The sequence below is a fragment of the Periophthalmus magnuspinnatus genome, chromosome 6 (assembly GCF_009829125.3).
Source record: "Periophthalmus magnuspinnatus isolate fPerMag1 chromosome 6, fPerMag1.2.pri, whole genome shotgun sequence".
NCBI lineage: Eukaryota > Metazoa > Chordata > Actinopteri > Gobiiformes > Gobiidae > Periophthalmus > Periophthalmus magnuspinnatus.
This window is the reverse complement of record NC_047131.1, coordinates 15,583,224-15,598,520: the sequence shown is the minus strand read 5'-3', so window position 1 is coordinate 15,598,520 and position 15,297 is coordinate 15,583,224. Positions and strand designations below refer to the sequence as shown.

The window sequence follows — 15,297 nt, the reverse complement described above, 5'->3', positions numbered from 1 at the left end:
GTGCCTTCTCATGGTCTTGTGGGAGATAGATGGCTGGAGGAGGGGGGCGTGCATTCTTTCCAGAGGAAGGGGGTTTTCAGAGGGCCGGGGTCAAAAGTCTTCCCTGGGACTGGATTCGGGTCCATGAGAATCTGTTCAGTGCATGCCTCTCTCACCACATTCTCCATTCACTCACTGCATCGCAATCCCGGCGACAACATGGCATTCAGGAGGAGTCAGTCTCTTGGTATTAGGGCTGTACTGCTTCACTTCATTGGTTGATAGTGTTGACCAAATTAGTTTTAAATGTGTTGACTAATGTATTAAGATTATAAGGATTTAGTGCAACAGCAAAAAGGAGCAAGGGGTGAGTTGTCTGGAGTTTTGGGAGTGGCTGGACAGTTGAATGTGCCTTGGAGATGCTGCTTACCAGTACTTCTCTATATGCATAGTTGTTTTTGTGCAAAATCATTTTGACAGCTTTTACCAGTGCCAGTCCTATACAGTGAGGGATTATTTTAATTTACAAGACAAACTTCACTATAAAATGCTCATTAATCAATGATGTGATGAGTAATGGGCAGGGGAAATATTGTTATTGCAAAATCGGGCACTACAGTGTCCTTGGGTTGAGACTTGTGGTGTGTTAAATACACAATAGCAAGTTACTCGACCTCATTACTTCTAAATCAGGTTTATGTATTTTTCATACAAAATACATATAACATTTCATATAGAAATGTCTCAGCCAATTATTCTGAAAATAAACTAATAAAAATAGCAGGTTTATAGGTTCATACACATCTGCTTCTCCAGTGATGTTTCATTAGACTTTGATGCTGATGATCATATTACCTAATAGCGTTATAATTTTTATCTTCCGCCACACCCGTCTGAGGGCCGCTGCCTCAAGCCATTGCAAGAGAATAAGCCCCATGCTTTAGCAACATGATCACAAGTCTCCATGGAGTGGGATTGGCCCTGTGATGTCAAACTAGCGCTGAGTCAAACACTTGGCACTAGCAAATGTGCTGCTAACACAGAGCAGAGACAAAAGGGTTTACATTAAGCTAGAAAATAGAATAAAATGCTTAAGAACTATAACCATTGGGTATGATTAAATATGTTTTTATAGTTTGGTACAATTTTTGAGAGTTATTTGTGGCTTGGCTAAAGTGTGAAATACAAAAAAAAAAAAAAAAAATCTAAATTAATTAAACTTGGTGTAACACGTTCTAAATATTTTGTTACTATGGTTTCCAGGCATTCATTTGCATAATGGAATCAAGTAGAATCATGCTGAGATAATATGTGCCTTTTATGGAACAGTTATTAAGGACAAATTTTCATCTAATTATAAGACATTTTCACATAGACAAAAATACAGAAATATGGAATAAGTTACAAACAAGTTTATTTACATATTTATTTTAAAATAACCCAAAAATTGAAATAAATGTTGAAAATAAATTTACTCAAAGTCATGAAGAGCCAGAGTAAAATTAGGACAAACCTTTACCCTTTGCTTTCTGAAATAAAAACAGTAAATGGATAAGTACATTGTATTTTTGTTCCTCTTTATGGGTCATACACATATTCTCGTATTACCATAAGGCGTTGGTACTTTTTGGCAAGGTCTACATTGGTGCGACCGCGCTGGAAGGGGTAAGACCACAGGATAGCGTTCCAGGAGGGGCCGTACGTCTTGACTCCGCACAGTAAGTACAGCTCCTCCTCATGGCTGAAGTCCTGCCTCTTCCTCCTCTGGGAGCTGTTCTGTGGTAACAACACAGCACAAACAATCACATAACAACAGTCATTTAAGTATGTATCTAAGTAGTGTCTAAAATGGTAGAGAAAGAGGTTACATTTGAACAAGTCTCTGCTTTCATGTTCCCATCTGAGTGGTCATCTGGAAAAGGTTTACTTCTGCCCTTTGCTGTGTTCTCTGTAAGAACCATAGTTAAGTCAATTTAGATTCCTTAAAGCCACAGTATGTAACTTTTTAGACAAAAAAAAAAGACTAAAATAAATACATACATGTTTTTCATTTTGTTTGAGCTATCATCACTGAAACACATACATCCTTACTCTGAGAAGGCTTGCACCTCCACAAACCTAACACTTATTTGGCCTGGAGGAGAGCTTGTTTCCACCTGTCTCCCTGGCATTTAATGACAAAGGATATCTTGCGTTTTATTGGTCTTTTCCTATGTATTGTGCCATCTGTATATTTGTTTTTGTTTACTTTTATGTGAAGCACTTTGGCCAGCTGAAGTTGTTTAAAATATGCTATATAAATAAACTTGAATTGTTTCCATGGAAATGTTGTTCCTTTGGCTATAATTTTCCACAGTATGGGATAAAATTTTTACATCTCCGTGGAGAATGTTCCACAGTATGATTTTAACTTCCTACCGGTCTTAACGGAGCAGTGGGGTTATCTGCTAGCAGATAGTGTCAGCGCTACTACTGAGAGCGTGTGGCTCAGCACACAAGAGGTGCGCCAAGAGGTGCGCCAAGAGGTGCGCCAAGCCAAAATATCAGGTGGAGTGGAGCAAATTGAGGGCGTGTTGCATTCAGAGAATTCAGTGAATTATCACAAAATAGTTAAATAGTCCACTGAAAAACATATACTCAAGGCATAAAAAGCCTTTTATTTGGAAATGTATTTAGGATGATAAATGTATGATATTTCAAGAGAAGCTACGGTGCCAGATGTTTTGAGGTAGCGCGCGCACACAGGTAGAACCGTACATTGTCGGCTACTTCTGGTTGTTATATAAAGGGATTAACTTTTTATAGGACTAGTGTCTACATTTAATTCTAACAAATGAAATACAGTTTATAACAGAAATTGTGAAAATATTAATGACTATAGCATAACTTAAATGTTTCGCCCTCCTGATTAGCCCTCCTGATGTGACATGGCGAGAACCACGGCCCGAGAGGGGCCTGGAGCGTCAGTACCCGTGCTTGCATTTAAGGTTGCTTTCCCAGATAAAAACAATGCTCATTGCATCATTCACATGAGACTGTTTACAGCGCAACTCTAAAGTGCGTCTTCTTACCCCGTGAGCAGTTCTAATCATACGATGTCGGATTTCCTCACATCCTCGTCTGTCCTTTTGAGTCATCAACTCCTTTTAGTTTCATGACCAAATTATTCCCCTTGTGCCGCTTTGGTTAGTTTATCAAATTAGTCGCCAGTGGGTAGGCTACCCTCAGAGCCGTAGACAGATCTGGACTAACTCAGGGGGCGGGCCTGGTCCGCGCTTTGATTGACAGCTCGAGACTGACAGTGGAGCGGAGTAGACGGACGTGTCACATTTGCTGTTATCTTGGCAGCAGCGGTCAGCAGGGCTTTGTACAGAGGCTCAAGCGACGCACATCAGCAGTGCTTTGTTACAGACACCTGCACATCCTGCTCTGTGCGCTCGTGGCGCAGCACCTATAAGCGCACTCTGCAGCCCCGGAAACTCCTATCTCAAAACCGCGGATCTCTACCCACAGAAATCTACGATCAAATCGCATAGTAGATATTTAACATACGCTGACAAAGGAAATTACTGTCCCTCCTTAGGGCCGATCTGTCAATCATATCAGTCCCCATGTCTGTGCGGTAACGTCAGAAACAAAACTTTATATGATAATAAACGTTTTCTATAATCTGAGAGATGTCCACTACGTTTGGTTTTAAACAGATGGATATGTGTGAGACGAGAATGTGAGCAGTCAGTAGTACGCAGCGAAACTGGTACCTCAGGTGAGAGACTGGCGAGCGGACTGCCGGGACAAGCGTGAACGGGTGCGACCAGGGGGCGAGAGGACATCAGGGATGGGGAAGAAAGACCTCGCTTTGTTGCGTAATGGGAGGCAAAAGAACGAAGGGACGCAGAGAAAATGTAAAAGGTTGACGTGTGTGCACGTGCACGGACCTGCAGGATGGGTGTGAGGGGGCACACGTGCGCGCTGAGTGTTTAGAAGACAGGCCCATCCAGTTCTGTCACGGCCCATCTAAACTAATCCTGGCCTTGCTTCTGACACTTATACCGTGCGGCTTCGGAGCGGTTTTATTGAACCCATATATAATCTCTCATTTATTTTATTTTTGTCTTTTCTTTGTTTTTGTCTTTGTTTGTTTTTCACCTCTCTTTGCTCCCCGGTAATGAGGCAAAGATTGCAAACATTACCAACGCTGGCAGTGATTTTAAATGCCACAGCGGTTACAGATAGATACAGATGCCATCACCATAAATGTACTTGGCCCGCCCCACTCCAGACTCCAGCGGACAACAGCCTCTTTACGCCGGCGTTAACGTCGTGTAGGTTGAGGAGTCCGACCTGGACACGCCCCCTCGTTAACACTACTGCTGTTAAGGAGGCAAGATACAGCCCTAAATTTCCATGGAATCACGCATGTGACATGCCACCTCCAGAATGTTACATACTGTGCCTTTAAATGTGTGTGCACTATGTAACTTTTATGCTTGTCTTCATGGAGACATTTTTGCTTTGTCTGGAATATTCCTCATTATGGCATTCAAAGCATCTATTTTGCATTTATTCTATTACAGGGTTTTTATACCATGCTTCAGTACTCTAAGGGGGCTCGCCTCTCCACAGATCTGACCTGTAACTGGGTCTGCTTGCCTCCATAGAGACATTCCAGGCAATGCAATGACAACTCCATAGAGAGAAGGACCAGACAATTTGCAGAGTACCTTTAATAGCAAATGCAGGTGAAAGGTTATTATGAAATTCATCTGGTAGTACAAAGAGTCATCAGGGAAACAGAACTGAATTCTGCCAGTTCAGACATGTTTGTGACTTTTACAAGGAGGAAACCCTTTTCGGACTACTTTTTGTCCTGTCACACTCAGAAATGTTGAAGTGCATGTGAAAAAGCTTGATAATACAGCTGTGGCGCACCGTTCTGGCCTGCTCTGAAAACCCTGGCTCCAGCGCTACATTCCTGCTGCTCTTTGGTGAGCTGACTGCCAGGAAATACTGCACAAAACAGCTCCAATCACAGCCTTAAAAGTTATGACACAAAAAGCAAACTGCATACAGGCCAAACACTCCCTGTATTTAAACCTACTTTCACAATGATGATAGCGACTAAGGAGAAAAATTGGTGTTAAGATGGGCAAATACAGTACAACATATAATTATGATACAATAGCAAGAAAAGCTCTTACCAGCTCTTTGACAAAAAGCAGGCCCTGTCGTTTTCATCCTTTTGTGGAGAGGAGTTAATCGGACATCTATCACAAGAAAAAGTCAAATATATCTGTTATTATTAAAAGGTCCTGTACCTGATTTTTTCCCCATGTATTTGAGCTAAATTTGTCTTGCCTCAGTACAGATATTGTATAAGCAGCTATTGAGGTCAAAATATGCATGTAATTAGCATTTTATTGTCCAATAATCAGGAAGTGAGCGTTTGCATGCTAGTTGTTGCTAGCTTTACCATGACAGTAAAACTCCGCCTTGGTCTGAGACTTGTGAAAAGTGCTTATAAGCTCAAAATGCATAAGGAAGTGAGGAATAACTTTGTTAACTGTTAACTGTTTAAACAATTTCTGTTTTTCATGTGTCTAAGATACTAAAAATCAGGTACAGTGCCTTTACGGTCTTTTGAAACACTTTTGGAGACTGTAGCATTGGCCTTATATAATTTACATCTTAATTTACTACATGTGCAATTGTACATTTTTAGCTCAGAGACTGGGAAGGTGAATTAACTTTAACTTTTCATAGGAGCACTTCTTGGTTTAGCACCTAGTGACATCACAAGGTGGAAATATTTTGTGCTCTGAGGAGGGAGACTGGCTTTATATGCAGGATTACTCAAATATGCAGCAAAGACAAAACAATGTCATAATAAATGTTTAATGTCTTAAGTCAATTTTGCACAACAAAGGATCTCTCTGTTCTACCAACTCATACCTTTGTTCTTTTTCCATTGTTCGGCCGGGTGAAAGCATTTGACTGGACTTGGCTTCTTTATTGGAGTCAGACTGACATCTTTAACATAGAGTGTCATTAGATATTTGGTGGGCGTATTTACAAAAAAAAAAAAAGAAGCATTGTAAGGATGTTACATAATAGTTATGTAAAAAGTCTGTGGAGAGATTGTACATTTGAGTACAGTATGGCCTCACCTCTCCAGTTTTTCTGCTTCTTATGTGCCTGTGCAGTGGTAACAGTGTCAGAGCTGGGGTTTGTCCGCTCCTGGGTGCTGCTGGGTGGGTGTTCTGGTTCAGTGAAAAGCCTGCTCTGGTGAGATATGTAGCGCTTCGTGGCCTCCTTCAGGACTCGATGCATATCACAGCTGTGGGTGCAGGAGCTCTGCAGAGACGAGAATGTGCGACTGTTCACCTCATCGAAACGCAACACACAACCTGACACACAAGAGACAAATAAGAGGTTTGACCTGGCAATCATTTTAAAACAGAAGTTAATGTATAGGGTGAGCAGATAAGTGAGAGTACTGTTTCATTTGATTTAATATGACTAAAAAACACAATCGGAATAAATTTATACAAAATGCCCCGTAGTAGTTAGTTAGTTAGTTAGTTACTTTATTGTCCCCGAGGGGAAATTTGTCTTCAGAGTCAAATCACACAGAGAAAAACGCCATACATACATACAATGCCACACAAACACATCACATATATTGGACAAACACAAGGCAAGTAATTGACATTGTAAAAGTGCATAATGATAATTAGAGTTCCATAGTCTAAAATAAATGTAAAAAAGTGGGAAATTTCTGATTAAGTTAGGTGGGCCAGGGAATTTTTTTTCTCCAGGATTTTTAAAATGTTGCAGAATGTCAAAAAATAGACAGTTAAATTAATAAAGCATGTACCTAGTTCTAATTCCAATTCTGTTTTAGCTCGACTTACCTTTACACCTGACATCCGAAATAGACACCTGTATACCGGGATTATTTCTTTCATTTCTCAAATCTAAAAAATACCAAAAAATAAAACATTATTTTGAATTAATGTTACTCTTACTTGAGTAATATTCCTTTAAGCAAACAGAGGTGGATAGAGTCGCCAATATTTTACTCAAGTACAAAAGCAGTGAGCCAAGAAATTACTCAAGTAAGAGTAAAAAGTATTTGGTAACACTACCACTCAAGTAGGAGAAACTTAGAGTATCTGTCGGGAGTTTATGCAATTTGAAAAAAATGTTAACTGATGCACAAAATCTGGTATTTTCAAAGGATAGACACACAAATGAGACACTAAGTCATATCTGAAGGAGTGGTGCAAGAAACAAATGTTCAAACCATATAATATTGTCAACATAAAGCTTTGGTCACTTGTAGACTTAAAGTGGGATGAATAACCCAAACGTTTACTCAAGTAAGTACTTTGTACTTTTCTAGCAGCATACTTTTACTCCTACTTGAGTAATATTTTTATTTAAGTAAATTTCTTTAAAAAGTTACATTTACCGTACTACCAACCTCTGCTTAAAAACTACATAAATGTTGTTTTTTTTACCTTCAACAGGACAGATATCTTTGGGTATATTTGGCCATATTGGAACTGGTACTTTAAACGTCTGACTAAAAAACAAAAAACAAGTTTTCCATTTTACAAGTGTCATTTTCATATTATAGTCTAGTCTATAATCTTGTCTGCTCTGCTTACTCATTTTCTTGTAGCTCTCTGGCTCCCTCTAGCCATTGTCCATTAGAATCACATAGTTCAGTTCTTGTGGAGTTGTATTTGGACCACCGTGGATTCTCACCCCGTACATTGTCATCTTTAGCTTCCTTGCAAATTGTCTTCATTTTGTTGCTGGTGGGATTTCTATTTACTCTTACAATTAAAGGTTCGTCATCACTCTCACAAAACGTGTCCTCTGGAAGCATTTCAGTGAAAGGAACACACATGGATCTTTGAGATATCATCTGTGGCTGTGCAAGATCTCGCTCAGCTTCAGCCTATAATAAAACCAAAAAATGTAACTAAATCAAAACTAATCTTGTTAGTTACAACTGCTATCTGACTTATAAATTAGCAAATACTTGTTTCTTCTCAAGCTGGCCAATTCTATGGAGTAACGCTTCTGCAGATTTTCGGTAATTGTCAAGGTTTATGTCTGAAACAGTCTTTTTATTTTCTTTCTCCTTTGTGTCAGGACATCCCAAATTGTTTGCTTCAAAGATTAACAAAACAAATATATCAACATACTGTGTACTATACTTTAAATTGTATTGACTTACTGGCCTGCTTGCAAGTCTGTAGAATGAATGTAGCAGCCTTGCGGACCTCTTCACTTGTGTCTTCTGTGAGTAAAGTTATGATCACGGGAAGGCTGCCAATTTGCACCAACTGCTTTTGGTGTTCCTCTTCAAGCAGAAAAATACACTCAGAGTTAGATTCATTAAAGTGTATAGTTTAGGCTACACATTTTGGTACTCTCAACTCTTTTCTCACAAACTGCAACTTAACTGATATAAAACCATGATAAATATTTAACACAGGCACTATCCCACTGAATCAATAATTAGAAAAGCATGAAAACCTGTCATATGCACTTTAAGTTCAGAAAGTATTTATGACTAAAGTTTACAAGATGTTGCTAAACTGTTACTTTATTAAATTAACTAAACTTGTGTATTTTTTTGGACCTTAGTAAGTATATGGCAAAAACTGCAATTATTTAAGTTACATAATCTCTTTTAAATAAGCTGCTTTTTATGTAACCATGTAGTTTAGACCTCTACAAAACTGTTCTGAAATATGTGATTATTGTATTAGTTTAGCAGTTATATTAAAACATAAATCACAAATTCTTATTCTTGTCATTCTTATTCTTTGAGTCTGTTTGACTAGTAGGCTAAATAAAAGCATTATTATTTTTGTGAAAATGTTGAATGTTGACTACCTGAAGCCTCTGTGCAGTGGCCTACAGTTAGTAACACAGACAGCCTCTCCTCTGACTCCAGTTTTGGGTTGATAAGCAATGAAAAGAGGTGAAACACTAGCCCATACTTTGCCAGGTCTGAAGCGAGAGAAGCTATTGAAGACAGAAAAGCACACACAATGAGCAGTATTGAGCAGAATTCCAGTCAGCTTTGAACTGTGAGGTGTTGGGAAAACAATACCCACTGTTGTCACTGATACAAGCAGACAGGGTTTTGGAAGTGGAGACTGCCAGTTGACAGGCCAGCAGGCTTGTCTCTGACTGTAGACAAAATCTAATCAGGGCCAATGTGAGATTTTCCAGTCCCCCTGCAGCAGCAAAGCTCTCCTGGACACAAGCTATATAAACATATATGCCATTAGCCTTCAAGGCTATGAGACAATAACAAACTAGAGTTTTGTCAACTGTAAATACAGTACAATTTAGATTTAAAATGGAGGATATCAGGCAATAGGGTTGCCAGAAGGACAACCTGAATAACTTTAGAATGGTCTTGAGCTGTATTAGAACCAGTATAAAACCAGATATTTCTAACATCCATGCCACCCCATGGAAGACTGATATAAGGCCACATGGTAATATAAATGAAATTACTACAATTTAATGTAAAAAAAATCAGCAGTTTTCACAAAAGAATCAGCATGTCTTTTGTTTACTTTACATGTCTGAATACAATTAACTTTTACATTTACACAATGAAGTATATATTGCATTGCAGCGTTATACTTAAAACATAATTGAAGTTTAACCTGACTGGTGTTAATTTAACCATTTCTGCAAGTACATACAGTTATTTGTTACAGTCATTGCAATGAAAGAGCATATGGGTTGAAATAGCTCTGTTTGAGGAAGAGAAATCTGCTGAAACCAGTTTTTCACAGTTGGAAACACAGTGACACAGGCACGCTGTCCTTCCTCTAATGGAAAAGGAGAAACATTTTCATTATTAACAAATATTGTTAAGGGTAACCCATTGATATAGAATTATCATAATACCATTCTGTGGATTGTTAACACATCCACATAGAGCACTGGACACTGAAGACCAAAGCTGATGTAGTTGGGAAGAGCTGGCGGTTTTGAAACTATCCTCTGGAGAAAGGGGGAATGTGGCTCTGACCAAACAAAAAAACAATACTAAAGGCTCAAATGTAGATGGTCAAAGCATCATTCTAACTGAAGAGAGTACCTGAAAAGACTGAGAAGAATATCCAAGCAGCCAGTATTTTGGGCCAGTATCTGTCCTAATTCTACAACAATATTCAAACAAAAGCAAAGTATATCAATCCAAATGCAGACATTACATAAAATAAATTTGCACTTTTCTAATAGCCAGATGGTCTTCAAGAATAAGTTATTGCTTTGTCTGGATCGTTCCTCGGCATGACATTGAACTTATCTATAACCGTGGAGAATAACAGGTGTTGGCCCCCGGGCCAAGTTACAAATTAGATCTGTGGAGGGGCAACCCAGCTCACAGTAAGAATGGATTTTGTTTTTTTCTCAATAAAGACAGCCAAAAGTTTGATGCCATAGGTCCAGGAGGAAGGAATAACATTTCCATGCAGACAAACAGGTAGCAAACCCCCACCAGAAAAGTTACATAGTGCACCTTTAAATAAATTCCATGTTTGAAAATGTTAGTAATCACTTTTCTTGACCTATATGCGCTGTTTCACATAAAGTGTTTGAACTTACTGTTGTTGGACACCACAACAGACAGAAAATAGACGATAACTCTCTTCTTTGTCAGTGGAGCATCTTCTGTCACCAACCAGTCAGCCAAATCTGTAAATATCTCCTTTCTGCTCAGTGAGCTTTTACAATAAACTGCAAAAGAAATATCAATTGAAGAAACTATGAACAAAAATTGGGCTAACTGTCTGTAATGCATGCTTTTTGCGCTGCACAAGTATAAATCTATTATCTCTTACCATTGGCCTCTGCTAGAGTGCTCAGGGTGAAGAGAGAAGTCTCCGCCACATCTGACCGAACAATGCTGGACTTGGAGAGGTTCAACAGAAAAGCTACACCTCCCATTTCTCTCAGCAGCTCCACATTATGCTCTGTTAAAAATAAATATACATCTAATTGTTAACATTTATTTATTACATTGATAATAAATGTAGTTAAATACCTCTTTTTTCACAGATTGAATGAATAGTTAACAGGGCTTGTTTCTGTAGGTCAGGACATTTCATCTGAAACTTCAGACACTCAAGAAGCAAACTGAGATCTGTTCTGATGGCTGAAAAGAAATGTTAATTCAGTCGAACTACCTGGCGTAGTATTGATTATCAGCGAGGCTTCAAATTGATACAGTTAGCTAATAGAGAAAAGTCAATTAGCTTATTCGTTTAATGACTCACTATTTGGACAGCTGCCACCCACTGCTCGGCTCGTGTCCATCTCACTGCATAACTAATTAAACGTTGTACAGTACTAAATTAAACATCCTAGACTTAAGCAACATTGTGACCTCCTCATAACAAACTTGGCAGCACCTGATTAATTAGCTAGTTGACCTCTGGTTTCCATGGCCACGTGATTATGGCGCCACAGCGGGCACTTAAAAAACAAAAAAACAAAAAAAAACACCTAAAATTATATTCGTACAAAATTATTTTTGCTTCAACATTTTATTCGATCAAAATGTAAATATTATCTCGAAACTGTATTTTATTGAATTTGTTAATAGACGCATTCTCTACAGCTGAGTCATACGGTCAGTGCTGTGATGAAAGCACGTAAAACGTACGCTGCGACGTCGCAGCTGCAGCTGGCTTGTTTCAGTGAACATCTTCAAATATTTGTGTGCATTGCATTCACAATTTATACGTTTTCTAAGGTATTTGACCCGTTACGCTATTTTACACATACCGATGTAGCGCAAACATATCTATACTGAAAACTGTAGAGTGAATTCTAAACTTTGCAAAGCTAACTGGCTAGCACTCATTAGCATTATATAACCAACTCCAGTGCTGCTGGCACTACTGCTGATCAGCTGTGTTGTTTCTCGCATATTTAGAACGATAGACTTAAGAGTTATGCGGTGATATGTTTGTTTCTATGTTACAGTAATAATCAAGCTATAATCCACCGCCTTATCAAGTGCATCTTTTCGGAGATGTCTGGGCGTGTGTGCGCCAGCATCCTTCAGAGAGCTTACTGCTCACGGATCTCCTCTGCAACTGCCTCATCTCAGGTATGCGGGCCCACTATCCTCACATAACTGAACCTTTATGTATAGGTACTAATTCGTTTCAACGATGTTTTGTGTTTTAGTGTTTCCAGCTTGCAGCATTTTTATCCAAGCACACGACTAAACACAATCAGCACTGTTACTTTTCATCATGGATTAACGGAACTGACCAGACGAGCTGCACTAGTGAAAAATACCAAATTACAACTCCGAGAGCACGCAGCTTTTCAACCCGTCAGGATTTGGAGTTTCAACTCAGCCAGGTGCAAATCAACAGCCTCCTCAGATCAAATGAGCAGGTAAGGGACAGGTTGTGAATGAATACTTTAAAATATGTAAGAAATAAACATAAAATGAAACATAAATCTAATGTTTGCTTTTCTCTGGCCTGTTTCAGAGTGTAAGTGTGCCAGAGTTTGATGGCAGGGGTCTCAGCTCTGTGAGGAAGTTTGAGAGCAACCAGGTAGCTGCCAATACTCCTAATGAGGATCGCCGCAGTGCTGCCACATGTCTACAGGTACTTGCTGAATTATCTATTTGGGTATTCCAGCCACTTACGAGACATGTAATTGTTCTTTTTTTCTTAGTCAAAGGGGATGCTTTTTGGAGTGTTCGATGGCCACGGGGGCTGGGCATGTGCTCAGGCGGTCAGTGAGAGATTGCTGTACTACATTGCTGTCGCAATGATGCCAAAACAGAACCTGGAGGAGTTGGAGCGCTGCATGGAACAGGGCAGAGCTGTTCCTCCCATACTACAGTGGTATAAACATCACTCGGATTATAACTACAGAGAGTCAGCGTCACTCTACATTGAACACCTGCGTGTTTTCTGGCAAGAGCTTCTAGACAGTGAAGAACATAGTAAAGGCTTGAGGTAAGTCTGAAAGTATGAAAAATTGTTTACTTAAATCTTTTTTGCTTGTTGCTTGGAAGGTCGGCATAGAAACTGGGGCTGCTCAGCACACTCTGCTTAGCCTTTTATTACAAAATATTGACAATCCTGAATTTCATTGTATTTGCTGATGCACATTTACTGTCAGTTAAAATGTATTTTATTTATTCAGTTTATTTATTAAGGGACTGTGTAATCAACATTTCTGTAAATCTACCACAATTACCAAGGCAATTTTTAAACAGCCTAAACTTGTTGTTTGGTACTATTTTTTTTTTAGCCCTCCTGATGCCTTGGATCGGGCCTTCAGAAGACTTGATACTGACATTTCTTTGGAGGCCCAGGTTCCTCTTTCAAACAGTTTGATGAAAAGCACAGCCATTCAGGTAGAAAATGTTGGATATCAATTTACTATACCATGTGGACTAATTAATGAACGTGCACTCACACAGATAAAAATGCAATTTTGTTTTCTTCTGTTCTGTCCAGGTTGCATTTGCTGGCTGCACAGCATGTGTGGCTCATGTTTGCCCAGATGCTATCCACGTGGCCAATTCAGGGGACTGCAGGGCTGTGTTAGGAGTTCAAGAAGAAGATGGTTCATGGAGTGCTCAGCCTCTTTCCTGGGACCACAACTCCCAGAATCCTTCAGAGGTGGCGCGGATAAGAGCCCAACACCCACAGTCGGAGAGAGATACAGTGGTAATGGATGACCGACTACTTGGGGTGAGTTACCAAATAGTACCTTATATAATATAGATTCCTCAAACAGCCTTATGTTTTACAATATATTCTATTGCGTTATTAGATTTTGATGCCATTGCGGGCCTTCGGTGATGTGAGGTTTAAATGGAGTCTTGAGTTACAGCAGAGCATCATTTCTAGCCTGGAGTCCACTGTGGACCTGGACTCTCTGAACCTGTACAACTATGTCCCTCCAAACTACCTGAGCCCGCCCTATCTGGACGTGTCTCCTGAGATAACCTATCACAAGCTGCGGCCTCAGGACCGCTTCCTCATTCTGGCCACAGACGGACTATGGGATGAACTGTCCAGTGAAGAGGCTGTTCGCCTAGTTGGGGAACATCTCAGTGGGATTCACCGGCAGGTTGGTTTTCGAAAGACGACAGAATGCTGTATATTGTTCTGCTAAATTATTTTACCTCAGAGAGGTAAGAGTTGCAGAAGCCCAGCTGATCAAATCATTTAGTGTGTGACCAACTTCTTATACAGCTATTTAGTCATTGAGCATGATATTCAAGCTGAATCTGTTTATATTCTCCCTATCTAAACAAAGTTGAAAGATGAATTCTTTGTTCAAAATAAAACTACTATTTAGGATTTTGGATATTTAGGAAGTTCTATGGCTACCTAAATGTACAATGTTACAAATTGTGCATTATCACATAAAGCACATTTGCAAGTGAGAATATCCATTGCGGTAATTTTCAGAGATTGAGTTTTGATATTTAATATCTATTCAAACAAAACTATCTGTCCTCAGGCCCCAGTTACTCAGACGGAGAGACAGTTGAAGTTGGGTAAATTACATGAGCTCTTACTGAAGAGGCGCGCTCGAGCATCCCCAGCTCTGGACACAAACGTGGCCACACACCTCATCAGACAGGCCTTGGGTAAAGGAGACTATGGAGAGCTGTGCCAGGAGAAACTAGCGTCTATGCTCTCCCTGCCCGAAGACCTCGCCCGCATGTACCGAGATGACATTACTATTACAGTAGTATATCTCAACTCTGACCTGGCCAGACCTCATCATAGCTAAAGTAGGTTAGGAGGTAGGAACATCAAGGGACTTGAAAATTCAGAGTCGTTATCTGTATATCTATTTTCAGAAAGCATATAGTCTATAGTTCGAATCCCTTGTTTAATGCATGTTACGTTTACAAAAAGTGCCTGAAAAGTTACACATTTGGATTTACCAGACATTTTGACAATCACGAAGAAAGAAACTTGCGTTTTGTCTTAGCGTAGTTTGTCCTGTTGTATGTTTGCCCTGTATTTATGTAAAAAACTAATATTTTAGTATGTAACAATCTGTTGTTTGTGAGATGACTGTTTTATTGAAAATAAATCAGATTATTTTTGGTATATGGCCAAACTTTGGGGTTCTTGGCTGAATAATAAATTATTAAATGGCCTATATTATGTTATTTTTTAAAATCTTTGTTATAATAGCCAGAGATTTGTACACAACTGTGTACAGATTAATACACAAACTCTGCATATTTAGGCTGGGTTCTTCTCTCAA

General features: G+C 39.3%; 2 protein-coding genes across 3 annotated transcripts; one reads left to right on the top strand and one right to left on the bottom strand.

Annotated features, from left to right (window-relative positions):
• Positions 1-1,377: 1,377 nt before the first annotated feature.
• On the bottom strand, positions 1,378-11,478 carry terb1 (telomere repeat binding bouquet formation protein 1). 2 transcript variants are annotated; one of them, XM_055222675.1, is made up of 20 exons: positions 11,304-11,478; positions 11,072-11,182; positions 10,869-11,000; positions 10,633-10,764; positions 10,124-10,184; positions 9,931-10,049; positions 9,723-9,851; positions 9,120-9,272; positions 8,896-9,027; positions 8,231-8,356; positions 8,033-8,163; positions 7,653-7,948; positions 7,503-7,567; positions 6,894-6,956; positions 6,147-6,386; positions 5,932-6,009; positions 5,181-5,246; positions 1,848-1,927; positions 1,588-1,755; positions 1,378-1,508 (listed from the first exon to the last, which is right to left on the bottom strand). In XM_055222675.1, exons 1-20 carry the CDS (start codon positions 11,341-11,343, stop codon positions 1,482-1,484), a joined length of 2,349 nt encoding a protein of 782 aa, XP_055078650.1. In that variant the 5' UTR covers positions 11,344-11,478; the 3' UTR covers positions 1,378-1,481. The 2 variants fall into 2 exon arrangements, with proteins under 2 accessions (XP_055078650.1, XP_055078651.1); XM_055222676.1 differs by having other exon boundaries at positions 7,653-7,915; positions 11,304-11,451.
• Positions 11,479-11,678: 200 nt separating this feature from the next.
• On the top strand, positions 11,679-15,144 carry pdp2 (putative pyruvate dehydrogenase phosphatase isoenzyme 2). The gene is made up of 9 exons (XM_033968609.2): positions 11,679-11,782; positions 12,016-12,142; positions 12,223-12,438; positions 12,537-12,656; positions 12,727-13,013; positions 13,312-13,417; positions 13,521-13,757; positions 13,840-14,139; positions 14,536-15,144. Exons 2-9 carry the CDS (start codon positions 12,065-12,067, stop codon positions 14,809-14,811), a joined length of 1,620 nt encoding a protein of 539 aa, XP_033824500.1. The 5' UTR covers positions 11,679-11,782; positions 12,016-12,064; the 3' UTR covers positions 14,812-15,144.
• The last annotated feature ends 153 nt before the right edge of the window (positions 15,145-15,297 follow it).

Coding starts and splice junctions, on each gene's coding strand:
- terb1 (XM_055222675.1), bottom strand. CDS start 11,343: ATGGACACGAGCCGAGCAGTGGGTGGCAGCTGTCCAAATA. Junction 9,852..9,930: donor TGTTAACAATCCACAGAATG/GTATTATGATAA, acceptor CTTTTCCATTAG/AGGAAGGACAGCGTGCCTGT. Junction 7,949..8,032: donor GCCAGCTTGAGAAGAAACAA/GTATTTGCTAAT, acceptor GTTTTATTATAG/GCTGAAGCTGAGCGAGATCT.
- pdp2 (XM_033968609.2), top strand. CDS start 12,065: ATGTCTGGGCGTGTGTGCGCCAGCATCCTTCAGAGAGCTTACTGCTCA. Junction 12,143..12,222: donor CTGCAACTGCCTCATCTCAG/GTATGCGGGCCC, acceptor TTTGTGTTTTAG/TGTTTCCAGCTTGCAGCATT. Junction 12,439..12,536: donor TCCTCAGATCAAATGAGCAG/GTAAGGGACAGG, acceptor GGCCTGTTTCAG/AGTGTAAGTGTGCCAGAGTT.